Source organism: Aotus nancymaae, unplaced genomic scaffold (assembly GCF_030222135.1).
Source record: "Aotus nancymaae isolate 86718 unplaced genomic scaffold, 86718_ANA_hifiasm-v0.15.2.pri h1tg000122l, whole genome shotgun sequence".
Taxonomy (NCBI): Eukaryota; Metazoa; Chordata; class Mammalia; order Primates; family Aotidae; genus Aotus; species Aotus nancymaae.
Genome location: NW_026988537.1, coordinates 2,664,104 through 2,686,857, shown reverse-complemented (window position 1 = coordinate 2,686,857; position 22,754 = coordinate 2,664,104). Strand labels below are relative to the sequence as shown.

Here is a 22,754-nt window from a genome sequence, read left to right as displayed (position 1 = left end):
CCAAGTCATTTAGGAGATGGAATTCCAGGTAAGACAAATTCTGTCTCTTGCTCTGCCTGTCTACTAACCTCATTCCACCCACCAAAATAAATGCAAACAATTCTCAATCATAAAAATATGGCACTTAGTTACTGGAAAATTGCCATCATTACTAAATTATGTAAATACTTCTCATTTCAAAATAGTTGTGTTAAATTCAAACTGCCTTAAAAACCACGCACCTCAGCATTTGGAAAATATTAAAAAGACTATATTAAAACTGTCTCTAGGTTTTCAGAATTTATTTCAATTATATCCTAAAGACTGATATATTTAAAATTCAGAAAACACATTTTGTACATCCAAGAATCAATAATCATGGAACTTGAATTGATGTTCTACACTTATTTTTTATATGTAAAGCCCCTTCCCTCTCTCCCTCCCTCCCTTCTTTCCTTCCTTCCTTTCTTCTCAGATTAAAGTCATTAGGCAGGTTTGAATGAGGAAAACTGCCCAACCAGAGTCAGAACTCAGGAAGGAAGGTGGATGAGAAGAGCAATAGCCCGATGACGCTGAGGGATTGGTTATACACATGGAGATCGAACAAATAAATATGTTGAGGATAATGAGAGCTAAGTCAGAGGAGTGAGTTGAAATATGAAAAGAGTTAAGCTACAATGAGCCCTATAGTGTTGGATTATAATTAGTAGTATTGGTGTGAGTTCATGGTTTTAACTATTTTTAGATACAGAAATATAAAGGGATTTGTGTACGTGTGTGTGTAATGTGTGTTTATGTATGTACACACTTACATACATGTATTTTCTACCTCTGTCCACTGATAGGGCCTAGTAGCAGTGAGCACATCCAGTACCCAGAGGGCAGAGGGTTTTCTTATGTGCAAAATGAGGAAAAGAGTGAACTTGATAGGTTTGTTATAAGCCATAAACACATGGATTTATTTAAGGTACTAGAAGAGTGCCCAGAACTTAGCTCAATGTATGTTAACAAGTAATAGAATTCTCTACTCAAACTGACTCTAACATTTAGAAGATGTATTACATATTTCTCTTAACAGGAAGCCAAGAGGCAGAGTGGGTGCCATGGTTGGTTGACTGAGCAGGACGACACTGTCATCATCTCTCCATTCTGCCATCCTGAGTGGGGGCTTCGTTTTCAGGTTGGTTGCAAGATGGCTACAGAAGCTCCTAACATCACAACAAGAGATAGGATGTGTTTCTTTCTGTGGCTTTCTTTTAAAAGAAAAGGGTAAGTCTGGACATGGTGTCTCATGCCTGTAATCCCAAGCACTTTGGGAGGCTGAGGCAGGAGGATCACTTAAACCCAGTTGTTTGAGACCAGCCTGGGCAACATAGGGAGACCTCATCTCTACAAAAAGAAAAAAAGCGAGCCAGGCATGGTGATGCACACCTGTGGCCCCAGCTACTTCGGAGGCTGAGGCTGGAGGGTCACTTGAGCCTGGGAAGTTGAGGCTGCAGTGAACCGTTATGGCGCCTCTGCTCTCCAGCCTGGGTGGCAGAACAAGACTCTGTCTCAAAAAACAAAAAGAAGAGGGTAACATTTCAGAGAAATTCCTCCTCAGACTTCTAAATTCTCATTGGCCAGAATTGGTCTTTTGGGAAAGGAAGGGAATGAGTTTCCCTTAGACTGATCAATTTCACCTCTGAAACTGGGAGTGGGATCAGGTTCCTCTGGCTGCTTGGAAATAAGCAAATGTCTGAATGGTGTTTCAGTTCCATTAGGAACCATCATGGAAGGGGTGGGAAAATGGTAGAGAATGAATACTGAGCAGCCAACCAATAATGACCACTGCAACTATGGTGGACAGAGACCAAGAACACACGGAGGGAGGAGGGCACAAGAGAGTGCAAGAGGCAGAGCCTGGAGAGACCCTTTGAGGTAATTTCCTCTCTGGGAGAAGGCTGTTTAAAGAGCCTGTCCATGGCCGTCATGCCTGTAATTCCAGCACTTTGGGAAGCCAAGATGGGAGAATCCCTTGAGCCCAGGAGTTTGAGGCTGCAAGGAGCTATGATTGCACCACTGCATTCCAGCCTGGGCAAAAGAGAGAGACCTTGCCTTAAAAACAAAAATGATAATGAGCCTGGCCAAGCCCACTGATGGGGAGAGAGTTGTGGAGGACAGTAAATACCACCCTAGTCCCTCATTAGTCCTTCTTTTGTGGGTGGAAAGGATTAGGATTATGCTAAATTCACTTGGTGGAAAACTTTAGCTCACTAGGAGCATTATGAATAAGCTGGAAAAATGCCAAGAGTTGTGAAGTTTCTGAGATTTTACCCTACTTGCAATCTAACACGTTAGCTTGCCATAGTTTCATGGATCCTGGCAGAAGACTTGAGACTCCTGGGTCAGAGGCAAATAACAGTAGTCAAAGTATGAGGATTTGTGCTGGTTCCCCAAGCCCTGATTCCCACAGGGTGATGCAAAAAGGGCCAGACGTCATGTGATGGATTACATCACAGAGGGGAAAACCTAAGCTTCAAAAATCCAAATATTTTGCAATGGGGGCTGGACACAGTAACTCATGCCTGTAATGCCAGCACTTTGGAAGGTCAAAGCAGGTGGATCCCTTGAGCCCAGGAGTTCAAGACCAGCCTGGGCAACATGGCAAAACCCCGTCTCTGCTGAAATACAAAAATTAGCCAGGCATAGTGGCAGGTGCCTGTAATCCCAGCTACTCAGGAGATTGAGGCATAAGAATCGCTTGAACCTGGGAGTCAGAGGTTGCAGTGAGCCAAGATCATGCCACTGCACTCCAGCCTGGGCAACAGAGCGAGACCCTGTCTCAAAAACAAACAAACAAACAAACAAAGAAACAAATATTTTACAATGAAATGTAAGCCTGTCTGCTCTTTTTTCCAGAAGCAAACATTATCTTTATTACACTAGACTAGATAATAAGTGTGTCTATCTATCCTGCCTCGGGTCTGTCAAAATTTCCCATGAATACGCCACTCCATTAGCCACTCTGATTAATCTGAACAACAGGGGCTAAGAGCAAATCTGTTCCATTTGTCTCATGTAGCATTTAATTAAACTATTGTCAAGAGGACTCAAATCAGCAGGATGAGGCCAACCTACAGGACTGACCTTCACCATGCTGCCCAGTGTGCCCGGCCTAGGCAGCTGAACAAAATTCAGCTATAGTCATCAGGATCTGCTTGAGAGAGTCAGGTGGTATGGGGGTTCACTCAGGGTAGTGGCAAAAATATTAAAGGAAAAATATTAGAAATAGCTTCAGGAAATAGTCACAAACCTTTTTGGAAGGCCAAAGCTTTCTTCATAAGTTTTTGTACTGGTCTTTCCACTTGGCCTGAGACATTAACCCAGGAACATCAATATGCATCAGTGATTGCATAGGCTCTGTCTTAGCCCTCAAAATGGAAATCTAGGGCAATTATATTCTTCATAACAATCCTGGCCACTTGAGGCCAACCCGAATGCCTTCCAGGAAGGAGCAATAGTGTTGATGATTTAAACTAAAATCAGGCATGAATTTGTACCATGTTTTTAAACTGACTCCTGACATAGGGATAATTATATGCTGGGGACTCATAAATCACAAGGGATACAGTTATTCCTCTGAGAATCTCTCCGACGTAGCCAAGAGTAGCCCTTTTTGGGGAGAGATAGCTATAGTTCAGAGGGCTATGTGATCTACTGGTGGTGCTTCTTTAAACATTTGAAGACACCTTATGACCATTGCTAAGCCATAAGTCAATGCATTTTCAGAAGGCAGAGAGGTTAATGCCTGGGCTCTATTAAAAAAAAGTGCAGTCCCAAGGGTATACATCATGTCCATGGAAAGAAAGTGTTGTTTATGATTGTCAGGGGTCCTTAGTGGAGCCTACATCATATTCTGACATGCTTCCGACATGACTTTTTGGCCAGTTGGTAAACTTTAAAATTTCCAGCTTAGTTTGAATGAATGAGTTTAGTCTTTGTTTTAGAAAGACTGCCTGAGGGCAGCCAGTCCGACCCAGCCTGTTTCTCCACACCACCACCTGGGCGGCATTTTTCCACCAGAGAAAATGACTGAGTGACAACTACGAGAAGGGGCTAGGAAAGACATCTGGAGGTGTTAGCAGATGTTTCTGTGGGAGGTGCGGGAGCTGGGGCCATCCACTGTTGTTTCTGATCGATTTCTCCGTAAGTTTAAGGGAAGTGGCAGTGAAATCATGATCAGAAGCATCTGGCAGAGGACCGCAGACTCAGCAGGCAATTGCAGTTAAGGCCCTTCTGACAGTTTGGAAAAGCCTCGCCAGAGTTTTCCTCCATTAAAAACACTCAGGGTGTGGTTCTAGAAAACAAACACCACCTGAATCTCTCTCTCCTTCGTGTCTCTCGGGCTGAGGCACTCCCATCTTAGGTGCTGTTGTTTGCCTTGTTCTGCTTCCAAACTGGTGCACCTGGTTCTAGTTGGTGCAATTCACCTTTGCTCCATCGTCCCCTCATCACACCCAGACCTTTGTTCAGAAGGTCTGACATGTTTATAAAAGTTATAGAGATCCTTTATGGCTCCCCACATTGGTCTGTGTAAGCCACTCACTTTAGGGGATTTGTTGAGCATGTGCTCAACCCAGTGGCAATTAGCCTTGTAATCCATGTTGATCCAAAGAGAGAATACAGATGGCTGAACCAGAATTAAGCTGAACTCTCCTTAATTAGGCTGGCCTGGGGTTGCTATTAGGGAAAAGAAAGATGCATCATGGCCAGGAATGGTCAGGGAGAAAGCTCACATTTTCAAAATAAGTCTACACAGCCTTCCACCCCTTTTGTCCTGGTTGTTATCCAAAAAGCAGCCAAGAGGAGATGCTCTCTCTGTGGGGGCAGCTGCAGTCAGTAACCAAATTGCCTTTCTAAAGTGTGTGGACCAAGCAAAGGTGAGGGAAGTCGAGTCAGGAATCTTTTTGATTCCTCAATTTTTTACGAGGCCATTCCATTGCTAAACAATACCAAGTACCTGTGGATGGTGAGAGGCTTGGAAGGTCAATCGAGTATCTGTGCTGTCAGTAGCAGAGGCCAGGGTAGAGAGGGAGGGAGGGATCAGAGGGCAAAAGGGGAAAGAGCCTCTCCAGCAGGGAGGCTTTTCACTTACTTTCAGTTTCAGACAACGTGGTGGCTGCTCATGGCTCAACCAAATGAAGTCACAGTGCTTTTGGCCGGTCCAGTGCCTAATATTGGGCAGCAAGGTTCTCATGCCTAACACCCACTATTTCAGCATTGGGGACCCTTTGACCCAGAGTCGTAGCCACACTGTTATTGGCCTGGTGTCACCAGGTTTATGCCACTTTGCTCTCGTGGGCTTGACTCACACAGTGAGTCTGCAACTCTTCAATTCCAACTCACAACTAGCAAAAAATAGAGAACCATTTTATGCTTACCTGCTCATAAAATCTGATCAACGTGTTCACTAATGATTGCCAGGGGCTTCCCACAAAAACTTTTTATTGGCCTATGAGGCCCTCATCATTCCTCTTTTCCTTATCAATCTACATCGTGTCATAGTCACGAAGACTGTCAAGAACTGTAAACATTTTGCTGTACTTACAATCTAAGTCATCCTGCCACAGTTTCATGGATGCTGACAGAAGACAGAAGACCCCTGGGTCATAAACAAAAAATTTGATTGCTCACAGCGATAGCAGTAGTTACTGTCATTTGCACCAGTTTCCTAAGCCCTAATCGCCACAGATCAATGCAAGAAGAGCCGGATAACACCTGCACACGTAGCAGATTGGCCCCAGGCACTCCTTGGCTTGTGGGTTCATGACATCAATCTCTGCTCCCTTCTTTACATGGCCTTTTTTTCTGTGCATCTTCTTCTCTTCTCTCTCTTATGAGGACATTTGCCATTGGATTTAGGGACCAGCTGGACAGTCCAGGAGGATCTCATTTCCTTAATTTAATAACATTTGGCAAGACTTTTTTTTTTTAAGTAAGGTAACATTCATAGGTTTGGATATGGATATATCTTTTGAGAAAGAGCCACCATTCAATTCACTGTATCACTCAAATCTCATTTTTGGCTATTTGAAATATACATATTTTAAGTTTAAAAAACATGGTTTTAAAAACGCATATTTACCTTGGTGTACTATTTTTTCTCAAACCAATCATAAAACTTTGTTAAGGATCCGCTTGATACATGAAGTAGTTAAATTAAGCTTGTTAAATTAATATCTAAATGACTATTAATAACGGAGTAGTTATGATATGAGAGGGGGACAGAGAAATGCTGGGTAGTTTCAGTTACCTCATTCTTTTAATTATATGCACATGAGATTACATCAAGCTATCTGTTGATTGAGTTTGACCCATTCGAGCATAACAGGCACAATAGATAGGGCAAATCCTGCTTCTGTAACATTCTTAAACATTTATCTGTTCATAAATTCCACATGTAATTATGGGAGGCAAAAATGTCCTCCCTGAATCTGTAAACCGCATGCCCTTGTGGCCCCTCACTGCCACATGGTAACACTCTCTTAGGCTTGCTGTATAGCTTTGTCTTACCATTTTTTCATTCAGTTTCCAAAAAAATCCTTCCTTCCTTGAGTAGCAGGGGATACATATAATGCTTTTGAACCCTTCTAAAATAAGATTTATTCCATCTGCGATTTAAAAACAATACAGGCATGATTTAAGTATTTTCTGGCTGTATTCAGAACACCGATTAATACTTTTTATCATTTAAATTTTGTCTCTTATATGCTGCTCTGTCTCTCAGGTAGCTTCCTTTCAAATGTCAAGCATTTTCACAAGTATTATGAGTAAAAGAAGCCATTCACTGCATAATCCAGGACCTCAAGCTATCCTTACAGCACTTCATGAATTCTTGATCTATTTATGAAGTTAAATTGCAATTGTTTTGTTTTCATTTAAAAACATAGAAAACTGTCACAATATTACACGAATGAGTAGAATTTTATTTTATGAGTTTATTTAAAATTTTGTTTTTCTTTCCCTAAGTTCATCTTCTGATTAGTAGTCTTCGAATTCTTTTATTAACAAAATGCAACAGAATAACTAAACAGAAATGTTTCCTCCTAGAGTTATCCAACATTTTTTAACTTTTGCCAAAATGTCTGGAATATCTTTTTAATTTCTTCACATTGCTTCTCTTCATAACTCATTTATTATTTCTATGGTCAAAAAGCTTTTAAGTTTCTCTGTTCCAAAATGAAAAACTGATTGGGACATCAACTATCAAAGATCGTTCACGTTTTTCCTATGTGTAAGCTAATGAATTTTGAATACATTTAAATTTTTATTTTACTAAAGTGAAATCCTATTACCAGTCTCTTTCAAGCAGATTAGGGACTGTAATTAGACATCATATTAATTTTTTAGTAGCAATATAAACCATAAAGGTATTTAAAAGATATAGCACCAAATGTGCTAGAAAATAGCTGTTTCATAAAATAAAATACATTTTAAGGTAGGATACTTTTATGTTTCAGACAGCATTTAAAAAATTTCACATTTTTAAATTTCACATTTATTGACTGAGCCAATTTCACAATTAATCTTTGACTTGATGGCCTTTGTGTGTTTTCATGTAAAAACAGGTAATATCTTTTCCTAGAAATTATATATTTTGGTGATAATTCCTCATGTGGGAAACAAAAAATAATATTTTCATATATTCAACTGATAAATTGGTGGGTTGAACATTTTCTATCAGTTTCCTAGAGTAGAAACAAGGTAAGAAAATAAATTTATGAGAAACAAAATTGGTGCATAATGTCTGTTTGTTTAAATGAAGTATCTATAAATATGCTTAGTTATCTCTTCTAGTCAGGACAGAACTGAATATTTGTCCCCCCCGTCAAAGTTTTTGTTTTTATACTAGATTATACTTATTTGTCCCATCCCTGTAATGTCACATAGTAATACTGTGCTAGACAGAACTATCTGATTCTAAGTAGAGAAAGAAAAGCGATTTTGAAAGCTCCTCCAAATGGAATGTGCTTTTTTTCCCCTGGTATGGGAATATTACACATCCTAACAATTGTTCTCAGGTTGATCACAAGTTAGCTATATAGGCATGTATCGAAATATATAGGAAAACATGTTATAAAAAGCCGCTTAGAGTGCATCCTTCGGGTTATTATTTTGACTATCAGCTGCCATAGGGCATAACATACAATTTTCCTTACCTGCTTTAATAACATTGCATAGGAAACACAAATTGATAGCATCTTACCTTCCTGATAAGTGTGTAATATTCATTACTTTAAAATTGGGAATAGGGCTAAATGGTTACCTCCTGTGAGTAGGTAATACTCTACACCTGGCTATTCTAACTGTACATGCCTAAGAATACAGCTCTCAGGACATCTCAAATTTCGGAGTACATGTGACCTGGAGAGGTTGTTAAAAATGAAGATTCCTGGACCTCACAGCCAGAGAGTCTGTTTCCATTTCAGAAGATGTGGAGTGTGCCTTGGCAATCCGTATTTTTAGCAACTACTCACTTGGAGAAACATTATTTTTAGGGGTAGTTCGATGCAAATGAGTGAATTTTAAAAAGAAAGGAATGTATTCAAGTCCAAGAAAGCTTTGTTGTATTTCCCTTAATGTGTGGGGAAGTTTGTAAAATTTCATGTCTACTACTCTCTGCTAGACATTTTACATATTATTGCATTTAATCCATACAGTGGTCTAAACAGGAAAATTCTTCACTCATTCCTTCTCAGGGTCTCATAGTTACCAAGCTGAGCAGCAAGGATTTGAACACGAATCTTCTCTATTTTATGATAGTGATGAGGGAAGCTAATCACAATCATGATCAAATAAATGTCTGAGCAGCTAAAAATCTATATATATGTACAAAATCATATCAGAAATTCACTTATTGGGGATTATATTGTATTCCATCTGTAAAATGTGGCCATTCGTGAATGAAATTGTGCTTTTACAAACTTAGAACATTTTAAAATAATTATTATTTATTATAAGTAATTGTTATTTTTATACCAAGTATTCTTTTTTTTTTTTTCAGTCCCACAAATTTCAAAGTACTTGTAAGGTATGTATTATTGCCCTCACTTTGCAGAAGAAATAACTATACTTGTTGAGGATAAGTAATGTACCAAACTTACTTAGCTGGTGCATAACTAACATACATCTCGAAATTATGTCTTCAGAATTCTGAAAAACAGAATTTTAGGGCTTGGCTGTCTGACTTAGACTTTCAGCTAGGTATAGTGGTATTCAAACACCAAATAGAAAAAGCGGAGGGAGGTTTTTAGTCTATGAGTTGATCCAGTTTTAAAAGTGTAAAAATACTCAACTAAAAAATGGTAACTATGACATATAATATTAATTCAGGAAGAACATTTTCTAAATCCCTATTTTAATATTTGACTATTTCTGTCTGTGAAAATAGGATTTTTCTTTAGAATTAAAGCAAATATGTAGAATTTTACACTGAAATACATTTTCTATAAAATATCCTATAATCACTATTTTATAACAAAAGATGTAATAACACTTGATTAATTCATTTTCTTAGAAGGTTAAAAACTGAAATGTTTTATCAATTTGTGCTTCAAATGCTTCCAGGATTTCAGTTGTCATTGTAAGTTAATTTTCAATTACTTCAATGGTAGCTGTATGGTATATTAAAATTTATATTTTTAATTTAAATATGAACAGCTGTGTGAAAATCAGCCTGTTCCAGAATAAATTACAAATTGTGGCTGAAAATGTTAATTGCCACCTTTGTTCATTGTTTATTAATTTTATTATTGTAGGGTTCCACTGGATTCCCTGGCTTTCCAGGTGCCAATGGAGAGAAAGGTGCATAGGTATGATATATAAATATAATGTTTTAAGCTATGTAACATAAATGTTCTTAGCTGGACAGGTGCATGCCTGTATTCCCAGACGTTTGTGAGGCTGAGATGGAGGATTGCTTGAATCCAGTAGTTCCACGCCAGCGTGGGAAACGCAGAAAGTCTGTTTTTGAATGAATGAATGATGTTCTTGCATGAGTACTCAGTGTCAGCACCAGACTCATAATTTACTGTGATATACTGCATATTAAAATTGTTTGCACTGTCTGTGATAGGGAGTAGCTGGCAAACCAGGCCCTCAGAGTCAGCGCGGTCCAACGGTAGGTGCCTCGATTTAAAATAATGTGCATTTTCATATTGAATTTAGTTTTTCAAGATAACTTATTTTTCCAAAAATAAAAATTGATTCAGTGCCTTTGGATTTGCCAGGCACTAGTTCAGGTTCATCTTTTGTTTTCATCTGCAGGGTCCTCAAGGTTCAAGAGTTGCAAGAGGTCCCACTGGGAATCCCAGGCCAAAGGTATCATCTGCACTTTTTCTTTTTGGATATTGCTGTAGTTTCTTTTCCAGACACATGCTATGAGAAGGAATTCTAACTGATTTTTCTTTTTCTTTTCTTGGTGTCAGGGCACTTCAGGCTGTGACGGCCCTGCTGGCCCTCCGGGTGAAAGAGTACATATAATACAGCTACATAATAGAAGATGAAAATTAGTATTCTGCATTTAGATTTCAGGGAAAAGATGTATGTCTGCTAACACGTGCAAATTTATCCACGAAATCTAGTCTACATTTAAAAATGCTTTTTAATTTATTCCCCTTCAACAATAAAAAAAGCTTAAACAGTATGTTCTAATTATGTTATAGAAATGAGAAAAATGTGTGTAACTGGACCAAGATATCACTCTTATAGTCAAGTCAAAAAAAAAATACATATATATATATGTATACACACACGCGTATACATATATATATATTTAATTTTAAATGCACGTAAAACATCTTTGCCCTCTTCTCTACTCCACTTGCTTTCCATATTGATACTCATTTTGTTCACAGAGCTGGCAGCAATATTATGCCAGTAAAAAAGAAGCTACTAGTAGCCATTAAGCCAGAAACAATATACATTCAACTCAAGATAAAACATCTATTTCAGTAAATAGAAAAACTATTTAGTAAATTGATTTTTAATTGATATAAGATGAACCCAAATACATATGAACAAGCATGCCCTTTGTTTGGCTTTTTTTTTGGGTAAAATATAGCATTTTTGTAGCCATATTTTTTAAAAGCTATTCTCCTGATAAAAGTTTAAATATTAGAATCTGTAGTCCTTTAAAAAATTAGAATCATTTCTTCATACTCTATAATAATTTTCAGCTTCCTGTAGTCAGGTTAATAGTTAAGATATTTTTGTATATTATTATTTGAAATATATAGTAGGTGTTTTACAGAAAACAGAAATGCCTTGCAATGCATGACCTAAAATTGAAAATGAATAACTTTTATTTGAGTAGGAGCAATGAGCAAAACTTGAGTTTCTATTTGTGAAGAAAATAGGAGTAGATAACACACAGAATAAACATTTAATTAGAGTTGCTTTAAGTTTTTGGTTCATATTTAATTAACTCTCCACTAAATGTTTCTCACTCTTGATGAACTGTTCCCAAATTGTCTATTTATCCTGTAAAGTTTGAGCTCATAAATAATACATTCATTTGAAGTATTTTATGGTCAAAGTCATTTTAATAAGATACATTTAAATTAATTTAAATGGCTAAATGATTAAATGGAGTAGAACAATTTAACAAAAAGTATCACAACTATGAGTTTTGTTTTTAGACACCACCTATTCTCTCCTCATGCATTAGGTTTTGTCTTCCAAAATGTTATGAGCAACAATATTTCCTTACAAGTGAATATACTTTTGCTGATATTGCATTTTAATTTGAAAAACAGTACTGTCATCCAACAGTATGATTACTTTTAAAAACACTTTGAGAATGAGAGTGAGAAAAGTACCTTTTGAGGATTAAATAATTTTTGCTTTGTTTTGTTGTTTTAGTAATCTAGATAGATTTATTTTTAATAAATATTCATACATTTTTCCAATATCTATATAGGAAGAACATATTTCCTATGTTCCTTGTGATTGATGAGATATTTCACCCCAAATATGCCTTCATTTTCTGCCAAGAGTTCTTAATTATCGTGAACTAAATAGTGAAGAACACAGTTGAAAAACGACAAATGTAATGCCATAAACTATTTTCTTCTATGTGAGCTGAAAAGTTCAGGGAATTAATTCTGCAGTATCATTAGATTAGAAAAAGAATACCTATTTTTGCCTATTTCAATGGACTCCCTCTTTAACAATACATTTATATTTAACTATATAATTATATATGTCATGTATATATGTATATAAAAACTTTTATTAAGATATTCTACAAACTAAATGTGATCCCTCATAATCGTGATTTGTAGATCATGGATGCTGGTTATTAAAGGTTGAATATAGCTTTTAGTTAGGTCTAGCGTTACCAAATTAAGTGAAATAAAAAATGGAACAACAGACAGAATCAAGACACCTAGTTAAATTTGAATTTTATATGAAGAATAAGTCATTTTTGTCATAAGTATGTCTCGTGATATTCAGGATATGTTAAAAATTATTCGTTATTGATTTAAAGCTCAAATTTAACTACGCACTGGATATTTTATCTGGTGATTTGGTTTCAACACCATCTATACAATGAGTCATTATGGATTTTTTAAATCCCACTTGGAACCTATTTTGATGAATACAAGAAGAATAAGTCAATACTTTCTGTGAAATTTTATAAAGACTCAATTTTTCACGTTTTTAAAGTAATGATTTTGAAATGTTTCTTTCTTAAAGAATTTAAATTCAAATTGTATTTGAAAGGCAGCAAAATTTTAGAAAGCAAAAATGACACTTTAAGAAATCAGGAAAATAGAGTTTGCTACATAACTGAAGGAATATTATTTTAAAAAATTTGTGTTTAAAGTGAATTTTGGTTTAGGAATCATAGTTTCATAATTTAATAAGAGTTTAAAAATGTGTAAGTTCCTCAGTTTTGCTCAGTAGTTTTGGTAGTCTGATATGACATCTATTTTTGTTAACTTCATATATAACTTTGAAGTTACTTTTTTAATGTAAGATGCTGGTAATAGTACAAACTGTATAAACTTGTGATGATTTCTGAACTAACATTGGCTTATGAATGGTAATGAGATTTTTCTTGGGAAGGCTAGATTGGTAAATAGAAAGAGTAAATTCTGTGGAAGGCCAACTTCAGTAAACTATATTTTTGATGAGAAAACTACATAAATCCTACCCTAAATGTATTAAGAAGTTTTATTTATGTTATTTTTCATAAAGGTTCTTAAATAAATGTAACTACTTTGTTCTGGGCATATAAAGGATTATCTCTCTTTTTTTTTAATTTTGTCTTTTATGGTAAAGTGTCAACATCTTTATTGCTAATATAAGCATTTAATGTCAAATAAATGAAGGTAATTTTACAAACTCGATTTCTGTAAGTACCTGAAATTTCTATTTGATTATATGGTTTTATATCACACTTGTTCAAATGCATTTGTCTCCCTTAGAGAGAGTATTTCAACATCACTCCTTTAGAATTATTTCAGTCATTCCTAACATGTGACTTTACCAAAGACCTTAAACTTAACAAACAAGCAAAACAAAATTTCAATGACTTTTAGATGAATAGAATAAGAAATAGTCATAACATGGCAATTGGGGATGTTCATCTCCAATAAGACACTGTCAAAATGTTTCCTCTGATACAGCAGTTATGAGTCAGAGCCTTCAAAACACAAGGGCAGGGCAAGAGTACAATAAAAGCAGCATGATATACACAAAGCAAAGCCTCTTTCCTGCAAACTTCCATCCAGTTGAGCTTTCAGAGATAGATGCCCAAGAGCTATCATTAATAAATATAGCATATTGACTCTAGTTGCATCAATTATGCCTGAAGAGTTTAATGCCCATCCAAGTCCAAAGGTGGAAGAATACATGCACTGGTATGGTAGTAGGCAAGAGCAGACTGTAAAAGCAAAGGCTGGCTGTGCTAGTGCAGCCCTGTGGGAAGTTTTCTTCTACAGAGGCTGAGTAAAACAGTCCTGCTAAAGAAACCAGTGGAATAAGAACAGTCAACGGAGGAAGAGACAGAAACATTCTTCTCGTCCACTTATTACCCTCCACTATGTTTTAAAAGGTATACGGTATTAAGAAAAGTGAGCTGTTGGGTTTTTTAATTGTTTAAATTATGAACTAGGGCTGCTCCAGTTCTTCTTGCGTCTTACTTTGATGCGTCATCCTAGCTGCCTGTGGTATCGTATTAGGAATCCCATCAATGATTGGATAAGCTATTCCCAATTCTCCATTAATCAATTCATTTGTTGATGCTTCATATCTGAGCGGCTTCTTGGAAAGCGGGCACACCAGGAACTCCAGCAGCGCCGGATCGAAGGTACGGGGCGTCTCCTCTGTTTTCTCGTTCTGGTCGGCCGAAGGCCGCGAGCCCGACGCGTGCAGGCACCGACGGGCGACTGCGGACGGCTGCGCGCGTGTTCCCCGCAGGGCTGAGGCGAGACTGCCGCGCGCTCCGCTCGGCGTGGTCAAGCAGCCGGAGACCGGGCTTCACGGCGGCGTCTCCAAAGGATTATCTCTTACCGATTACTTTTTCTGCCAACGATGGAGTCACTGTAATGGGACCTACTTTACGTACTTTAAAAACAGGTAAATTTGAGAGATGAATAATATAGTTAATTAAAAATCAAGCCAAAAATATTATAATATCATATTTGGACTGAATGTTGATAACTATACGATAAAGTTATTTTCATCTTATCCACAAAACAAATTTATACACGAGTAAAAAATATACTGACATCATCAAAAATAAATATGTTTATTTATTTTTAATATTCTCTTTTTTTATTATTATACTTTAAGTTCTGGGGTATATGTGCAGAACATTCAGGTTTGTTACATAGGTATACACTTGCCATGAGGAGTAACATTAGGAGAAATATATTTATTTTAAATATGGAGACTAGTTAATAGCATCTTCTGTGGTCTATCTGTGATAGTCACATACTTTCTCTTTTAGTTTTAGAATATATGGCTAGATACAGAACATGGATGGAATAAGTTTTAAAACTATTTTTTAGAGGGCTGTGGAATTGAATCTAATCAAAATATCTTCCTTCTATGAATGTTTCTAGCCAATGTTTAGTAAAGAAGCTGCAGAACTTCTCAATTCTACTTTCTCTTCACTTTTAATTCATATGAGTTCTAAATATTGACAGTGTTCCTGAGGTAACACTGAATGTGATGTGCAGTTTTGAGTAGAGTAGTGTGAAAAATTATCCATTTTGCTTTTGCATTAGCACTTACTCTCGTGGTGCATTCCTGTAGTTTTGTCGCTGTGACGAAGAAGCTGGATGATACATTGTATTTCATCTATACAAATCAATCTCAAAGTATAAAGATGCACCTTCTAAGGCATGGTGTTAACTTCTCCCCACTGCTTTTTATTTCCAGGGTCCTCAAGGACCACGGAGTCCAGCTGGATTCCCTGGACCAAAAGGCCCTCCTGTAAGTGTCAGAGCTTCTCTTTCTCTTTCTCTACTTGACATTTTCAGAGTTTTGAGAGTCACAGCTTACATTTAAAATATTTGTTAGCTATAATATTGATAAAATCTCTATAAAATTACAATTGATGTCAAAGGAAGTAGACATTTTCAATTTATGAGGTTCATAGATTGTTTCTAAATATAATTTCAACATCTCTTATTAAATATATTTGAAAATATACCAAAGACTAGAAAAACATGACTATCATTCTTTCAGCTGCTCCTTTACGACAATGAATATAATTGATGACATTAAAATTGTTATCAGCCCTTAAGTATTTGATATATTAGAATTTATCTTTATTTTCCATCAATATAACCTTCATCAAATATCACTTTCTAAATCCCTCCAATATTCTGATACTACTTAAGTCATGCTGATTTATTTATATTAATATTATATGTCTCTGTAATTATTTTTAGAAAACATAATGACAATTCTCATTAAATCATATCCCTTTTATGAAATGTGTTTAGAGCAACACTCTTAAATGTTCATCAAGCATCTTCATAAAGTTAATTGAAATACTTTGTTTTTATATGTAAATATTTGTGGGGACATAGAACATGCTGGGTTTTTGGTTTTGTTTGTTTTCTTGCAACCTTTGCAGTTTCTTTAAGACAGCAGAAGTCAGTTTACCCATATGTCTAGGACAGTGGTTCTCAAATATAGTCCCTGGCCCAGCAGTATCACAGCTCTTGGGATATTGTTAGAAATGTAGTCTCACTGCCGGGTCTTGTGGCTCACACCTGTAATCCCAGCACTTTGGGAGGCCAAGGCGGGCGGATCACGAGGCCAAGAGATCGAGACCATCCTGGCCAACATGATGAAACCCCATCTCTACTAAAAATACAAAAATTAGCTGGGCATGGTGGCATACACCTGTAGTTCCAGCTACTCGGGAGGCTGAGGCAGGGGAATGCCATGAACCCGGGAGGCAGAGGTTGTAGTGGACCAAGCCATGCCACTGCATTCCAGGCTGGGTGACAGTGAGACTCCATCTCCAAAATACATTTTTTAAAAAATCAAGTACAAAGAAAAAAAGTATCTAAACATTCAGCTGAATATATTTTGTCTTACTTGAATTTTCAGGTTCCTTTGGAATGAGATAGAAGCTGAATTGTTATTTCTGGAAATCAGAGAAAAAGGAGGATGAAAGAAAACCCTTCAAACTACATTTCCAATGAAACAAAGGAACAGGAGAACACATGCTGTATGATTACAAGTAAAACCCAGAGTGCACAGTGTGTATTTGGGGTGTGTGTGTGTGTGTGTATATATATGTATATTTGTGTACACATATATTTGTGTGTATATATATATATTTTTTTGGTGTGTGTATGTCTGTACACATAACACATATACAATGTGATATTTTTCAGCCATAAAAAAGAAGGAAACCCTGTCACTTGTGATAATAAGGGTGAACCTGGAAGACATTATGCTGAGGAAAATAAGCCAGACACAAAACAACAAGTACTGCATGACCTCACTTATACATGGAAACTAAAAATGAATTCATAGAAGCAGAGAGTAGAATGGTGGCTACCAGAAGAGGGGTGGGAAGTGGGGAATGAGGAGATGGTGGTGAAAGGATACAGAGCTTCAGTTATGTAGAATGAATTGTAACAGAGTGCCCCCATTTTCCTAAGATAAAAGGAACGAGTTACTTTTATTATTAATTTTTCTTCTCTTCTCCTCTCCCCTTTCCCCCTGTTCTCTCTTTCCTACATAGCCCTTCTGAAGTGCAAACATATCCTTTCATCTCCCCATCACCTGACATACCCTTCAGGGCAAGTTCTTCTGTGTGTTTCAAGACAAATCTCTCCTCAGGAGTGCACAGTCGATTTGCAGACCAGAGCATGCCCATCCCAGCACTTCCACCGTCTGGGGGTCTCCTCAGGTCTTACACCCACTAGGAGAGCATGCCTGGTCACTTTTACAACTTACTTCTGACCAGAAAGACACCACTTGACTGCCCAGTGGATAACTGCCAGGGAGCAGAGAGACCCTCTGTTTTTGCTCACTTTCACCTTTAACTTACAAAAGTACACTTTTTGCTCCAAAGGTGAAGTGACACATTTAAAGCAGGACACATTATACTTCTTCCCTCACCTAAATTAGAAATGCCTTCCTCCTCTAAGCCAGTGTTGACCTGATTATTTTTAAACTATTTAGATGGAAGTTTCAGGATATCAACAGAAAAAAATTATTTCTTCTCCATCAATGCTTAGCAGGGGTCTTCAGATATTACTCCTATTGAATTTTAGGAGTAATATCTGAAGACTGTAAAGCTATACGTGTATTATTCCAAAATTCAATAGGAGTAATATCTGAAGACTGTAAAGGTCTTTATCAGTGAGATTCTTGTTGTTGTTGTTGGTCGTTGTTAGAAGTCCAAACCATCTGGACTGCTCTATAGTCTTCGGGCCAGATACAGGAAGCCAGTTTTGCATGTAAGACAAGTATTTAAGGTGGGGGGAGTCAAAACATCTCCCCTCCCCTTTCAAACAGTCACCTTATTTGAATCAGGTTAATTGGCCACATCCCTCTCTTTCCCTCTTTTTTTTTTTTTCTTCCCCTTTTTCAGAGACAGGGTCTCACCCTGTTGCCCAGGTGATCATAGCTCGTTGCAGTCTCGGGCTCCTGGGCTCAAGCAATCCTCCTTCCTCAGCCTACTGAATCTCTGGAATTACAGGTGCACAGCATTGCACCCGGCTAAGTTTTTAGAGATGAGGTCTTGCTGTGTTGCCCTGCCTGGCCTTATTTTTTAATAGAAACCTTAAAACAGCAAGTAAGTAGAAAGGTCTCAAGAATTTTGTAGCATGACATATTCTTTTATTTGGGTATCTATCTTTTGCTGAGAAATATATGGAGTCTTGTAGAAACTTGTTACTATTCATCATGTGTTAACTCTATTTTCTAATTTTTATTTGGTGGCAAGATACACATAACAAAATTGACCACTTTAACCATTTATGAATGTATAGTTCAATGGTATTAAGTACATTCATATTGTTATGCAGCTATCACCACCATCTATTTTCTTTCTTTGAGACAGGGTCTCACTCTGTCACCCATGCTGGAGTGCAGTAGCACGATCACAGCACACTGCAGTATCAACCTGTCACACGGCTCAAGCAATCTGCCTGCCACCACCTTCCAAAGTGCTAGCATTACAGGTGTGAGCCACTGTGCCCAGCCTAACACTATTTCCAGAACTTTTTCCGCCTTACAAAACTATCCATTAAACAGTGGGTATATCCATTAAACAGTGGGTATATCTGAGTGGTAGAACACTGGACTGCATCAAACAATAACTCCTTCTCCCCGCCCCAGCCCCTGGAAAACACTGTTCTACCCTCTGCCTCTATGATTTTGACTATGCTAAGTACCTCATATAAGTAGAATCATATAGTATTTGTATTTTTGTGATTGGCTTATTTCACTTAGCATAATGTTCTCCAAGTTCATCCATGTTGTAGCATATCTCAGAATTTCTTTCCCATTTAAGGCTGAATAATATTTTATCATATACCACAATTGCTTATCCATTCATTTGCTGGTGGACATTTGGACTATTTCCATGTTTTAGGTATTGTGTGAATAATGCTGCTAAGAACATGGATGTGTAAATACCTCTTCATGACCCTACTTTCAGTTCTTTTGGATATATGCATAAAAGTGGAATTACTGAATTGTATGGTAATTCTATGCTTAATTTTTTGAGAAACTGCCATACTGGTTTTCACAGTGGCTGTATCATTTTACATTTCCACTAACAGTGCAAAAGTGTTCTAGTTTCTCCACATCCTCACCAACACTTGTTACTTTCTGTTTCTTTTTTGTAATAGCCACCTTTATTGGTATCAAGTGGTATTTCATTATAGTTTTGATGTGCATTTCCCTAATAAATAGTGATGTTGAGCATCTTTTCATGTGCTTACTAGCCATTTGTATAACTTCTTTGGAGAAATGTTCAAGTTCTTTGCTCATTTTCAAATTAGGTTATTTGTGGTTTTTTTGATGAGTTTTAGGAGTTTTCTATATAGTTTATATATAAACCCCTTATTATATATATGATTTGCAAATATTTACTTCCATTTTATGAGTCGCCTTTTTACTTTTGATGCATAAAGTTTTAAATTTTCATGAAGTCCAATTCGTCATGTTTTGGTTGCCTGTACCTTTGATGTCATATCTAAGAAATCAATGCCAAGTCCATTGTCAAGAAGCTTTTGCCCTATGTTGCCTTCTCTAAGAGTTTTATAATTTTAAGGTTACATGTAGGTCATGGATCCATTTTGAATTAATTTTTTAATATGGTGTTAATTAAGAGTCCAATGTCATTCTTTTGCATGTAGATCCTCAGTTTTCCCAGCTTCATTTTTTTAAAAGACTGTCCTTTTTTAAATGAATGTTCTTTGTACTGTTGTCAAAAATTATTTGACCACATATGCATAGGAATTCATTTCTTGGCTCTCTATTCCATTGGTCTCTAGGTCTGTCTTTATGTTAGCAGCACTCCGTTTTAATTACTCTTGTTTTTTAGTAAGTTTTAAAATAAAAAAGTGAGTCCTTCTGCTTTGTTCTTCTTTTTTAGAATTGTTTTGGCTATTTGGGGTCCCTTGAGATTCCATGTGAACTTTAGTATGGTTTTCCTACTTCTGCAAATTCATCATTGGGATTTTGATAGGGATTGCACTGAATCTGTAAATGGTTTTGGTTAATATTGACAACTTAACAATATTAAGTCTTTCAGTCCATGAACATGGGACATCTTTCCAGTTATTTATGTTTTCTGCAATTTCGTTCAGAAATGTGTTATTTCATTGCATAAATAAGTCTTTTACCTCCTTGGTTAGGTTAATTCCTAAGTGCTTTATTCCTTTAATGCTTTAATGGCATTGTTATCTTAATTTCCTTTTCGGATCGATAGTTGTTAGGGTATAGAAATGCAACTGATTTTTGTATGTTGACTTTGCATCTTGCCACTTTGCTGACTTTGTTTATTCTAACTTTGTGTGTGTGTGTGTGCGCGCACGTGCGTGCGTGCACGCATGCATGCACGTGTGTAGTCTTTGGGGTTTTCTACATATAAAGTCATATCATCTGAAAAGGGGATAATTTTACTTCTTGCTTTCCAAATTGGATGCCTTTATCATTTTCTAACCTAATTGCTCTCACTGCCCTCAACATTTCTTCCTTCATTCTAACCTTGGTAAATCTGACAATCATGTATCTTGGGGTTGTTCCTCTCGAGGACTATCTTAGTGGTGTTCTCACTATATTCTGAATTTGAATGTTGGCCTGTCTTGCTAGTTTGGAAAGTTCTGGATAACATCCTGAAGTGTGTTTTCCCATTTGGTTCCATTCTCCCCATCACTTTCAGGTACACCAATCAAATGTAGCTTTGGTCTTTTCACATAGTCTCATATTTTTTAGAGGTTTTGTTTGTTCCTTTTCATTCTTTTTTCTCTAATCTTGTCTTTATGGTTTATTTCATTACGTGGATCTTCAATCTCTGATATCCTTTCTTCTGCTTGATCGATTCAGCTGTTGATACTTTGTGTATGGTACACAGAGTTCTTGTGCTGTGTTTTTCAATTCCATCAGGTCATTTATGTTCTTCTCTAAATGGGTTATTCTAGTTAGCAGTTCCTGTAACCTTTTATTGAGGTTCTTAGTGTCCTTACATTGGGTTAGAACATGCTCCTTTAGCTTGGAGGAGTTTGTTATTACCCACCTTCTGAAGCCTACTTCTGTCAATTTGTCAAACTCTTTCTCCATTCAGTTTTGTTCCCTTGCTGGAGAGGAGTTGTGATCCTTTGAAGAAGAGCCATTCTGCTTTTTGGAATTTTCAGCCTTTTTGCACTGGTTTTCCTCATCTTCGTGAGTTTATCTACCTTTGATCTTTGATGGTGGTGACCTTCAGATGAGGTTTTTGCGTGGGCATCCTTTTTGTTGATGTTGATGTTATTGCTTTCTGTTTGTTAGTTTTCCTTCTAACAGGCCCCTCTTCTGCAGTTCTGCTGGAGTTTGATGGACATCCATTCCAGACTCCTTTTGCCTGGGTATCATCGGATGGGAATGTGTAAGTCTGCCGAAGCTGCACCCATAGCCACCCCTTCCCCAGGTGCTACATCCCAGGGAGATGGGAGTTTTATGTATAAACTTCTGACTGGGGCTGGTGTCTTCCTTTCAGAGATGCCCTGCCCAGAGAGGAGGAATCTAGAGAGGCAGTCTGGCTACAGTGGCTTTGCCATGCTGTGGTAGCTCACCCAGTTCAAACTTCCTGATGGCTTTGTTTACACGGTGAGGGGAGAACAACCTACTCAAGACTCAGTAACGGCAGACACTCCTTCCCCCACCAAGCTTAAGTGTCCCAGGTCGACTTCAGACTGCTATGCTGGTGGTGAGAATTTCAAGCCAGGGGTTCTCAGCTTGCTGTGCTCCATGGACGTGGAGTCTGCTGAGCAAGACCACTTGGCTCCCTGGCTTCAGCCCCCTTTCCAGGGGAGTGAACAGTTCCATCTTGCTGGTGTTCCGGGTGCCACTGGGGTACCAAAGAAACTCCTGCAGCTAGCTCAGTGTCTCCCAAACAGCTGCCCAGATTTGTGCTTGAAACCCAGGGCCTTGGTTGCGTAGACACCCAAGGGAATCTCCTGGTCTGCAGGTTGCAAAGACCTTGGGAAAAACATAGTGTTTGGGCCACATAGCACTGTTTGTCAGGACACAATCTCTCATGGCTTCCCTTGGCTAGTGGAGGGAGTTCTGTGTCCCCTTGCACTTCCTGGGTGAGGCAATGAGCACCCTGCTTTGACTCACCCTCTGTGGCTGCACCCACTGGTAACCAATCCCAATGAGATGAGCTGGGTACCTAAGTTGAAAATGCAGAAATTACCCGCCTTCTGCTTCGGTCTCACTGGGAGCTACAGACTGGAACTGTTCCTATTCGGCCGTCTTGCCTCACAAAAGACCTCTGGAAGTTTAATTTTATTGCGTAATGAATTTTGAATTTGGGTGTCCTAATAGTCTTTGGTGAAACAATCATTTTCAGTTTTGGCTCACTTACATCACATTAAGCTAATTGGAAATTTCATCAGGTTTTCCAAGTCATTTAGGAGATGGAATTCCAGGTAAGACAAATTCTGTCTCTTGCTCTGCCTGTCTACTAACCTCATTCCATCCCCCAAAATAAATGCAAACAATTCTCAATCATAAAAATATGGCACTTAGTTACTGGA

At 37.6% G+C, this 22,754-nt stretch overlaps 2 protein-coding genes and 2 long non-coding RNA genes across 4 annotated transcripts; 2 read left to right on the top strand and 2 right to left on the bottom strand.

Annotated features, from left to right (window-relative positions):
• The first annotated feature begins 1,187 nt into the window (after positions 1–1,187).
• Positions 1,188–10,142, top strand: LOC135272664 (uncharacterized). Its single transcript, XR_010340661.1, has 4 exons — positions 1,188–1,248; positions 9,026–9,052; positions 9,780–9,833; positions 10,097–10,142. It is a non-coding gene; the product is annotated as an uncharacterized LOC135272664 (long non-coding RNA).
• Positions 10,143–13,827: 3,685 nt separating this feature from the next.
• On the bottom strand, positions 13,828–14,043 carry LOC135272657 (phosphatidylinositol N-acetylglucosaminyltransferase subunit Y-like). The gene has a single exon (XM_064371129.1). The coding sequence runs from the start codon at positions 14,041–14,043 to the stop codon at positions 13,828–13,830; it is 216 nt and encodes a 71-aa protein (XP_064227199.1).
• Positions 14,044–14,139: 96 nt separating this feature from the next.
• Positions 14,140–14,508, bottom strand: LOC135272660 (protein preY, mitochondrial-like; the record flags this gene model as incomplete). The annotated part of the gene is made up of 1 exon (XM_064371131.1): positions 14,140–14,508. A coding segment is annotated over one exon (369 nt), but the record flags the coding sequence as incomplete, so codon positions are not given.
• Positions 14,509–14,523: 15 nt separating this feature from the next.
• Positions 14,524–19,410, top strand: LOC135272655 (uncharacterized). The gene is made up of 3 exons (XR_010340658.1): positions 14,524–14,607; positions 15,415–15,468; positions 16,600–19,410. It is a non-coding gene; the product is annotated as an uncharacterized LOC135272655 (long non-coding RNA).
• Positions 19,411–22,754: the final 3,344 nt, after the last annotated feature.

Excerpts from the sequence above, each read along its gene's own strand:
- LOC135272657 (XM_064371129.1), bottom strand. The coding sequence starts at position 14,043 with ATGTTTCTGTCTCTTCCTCCGTTGACTGTTCTTATTCCACTGGTTTCT.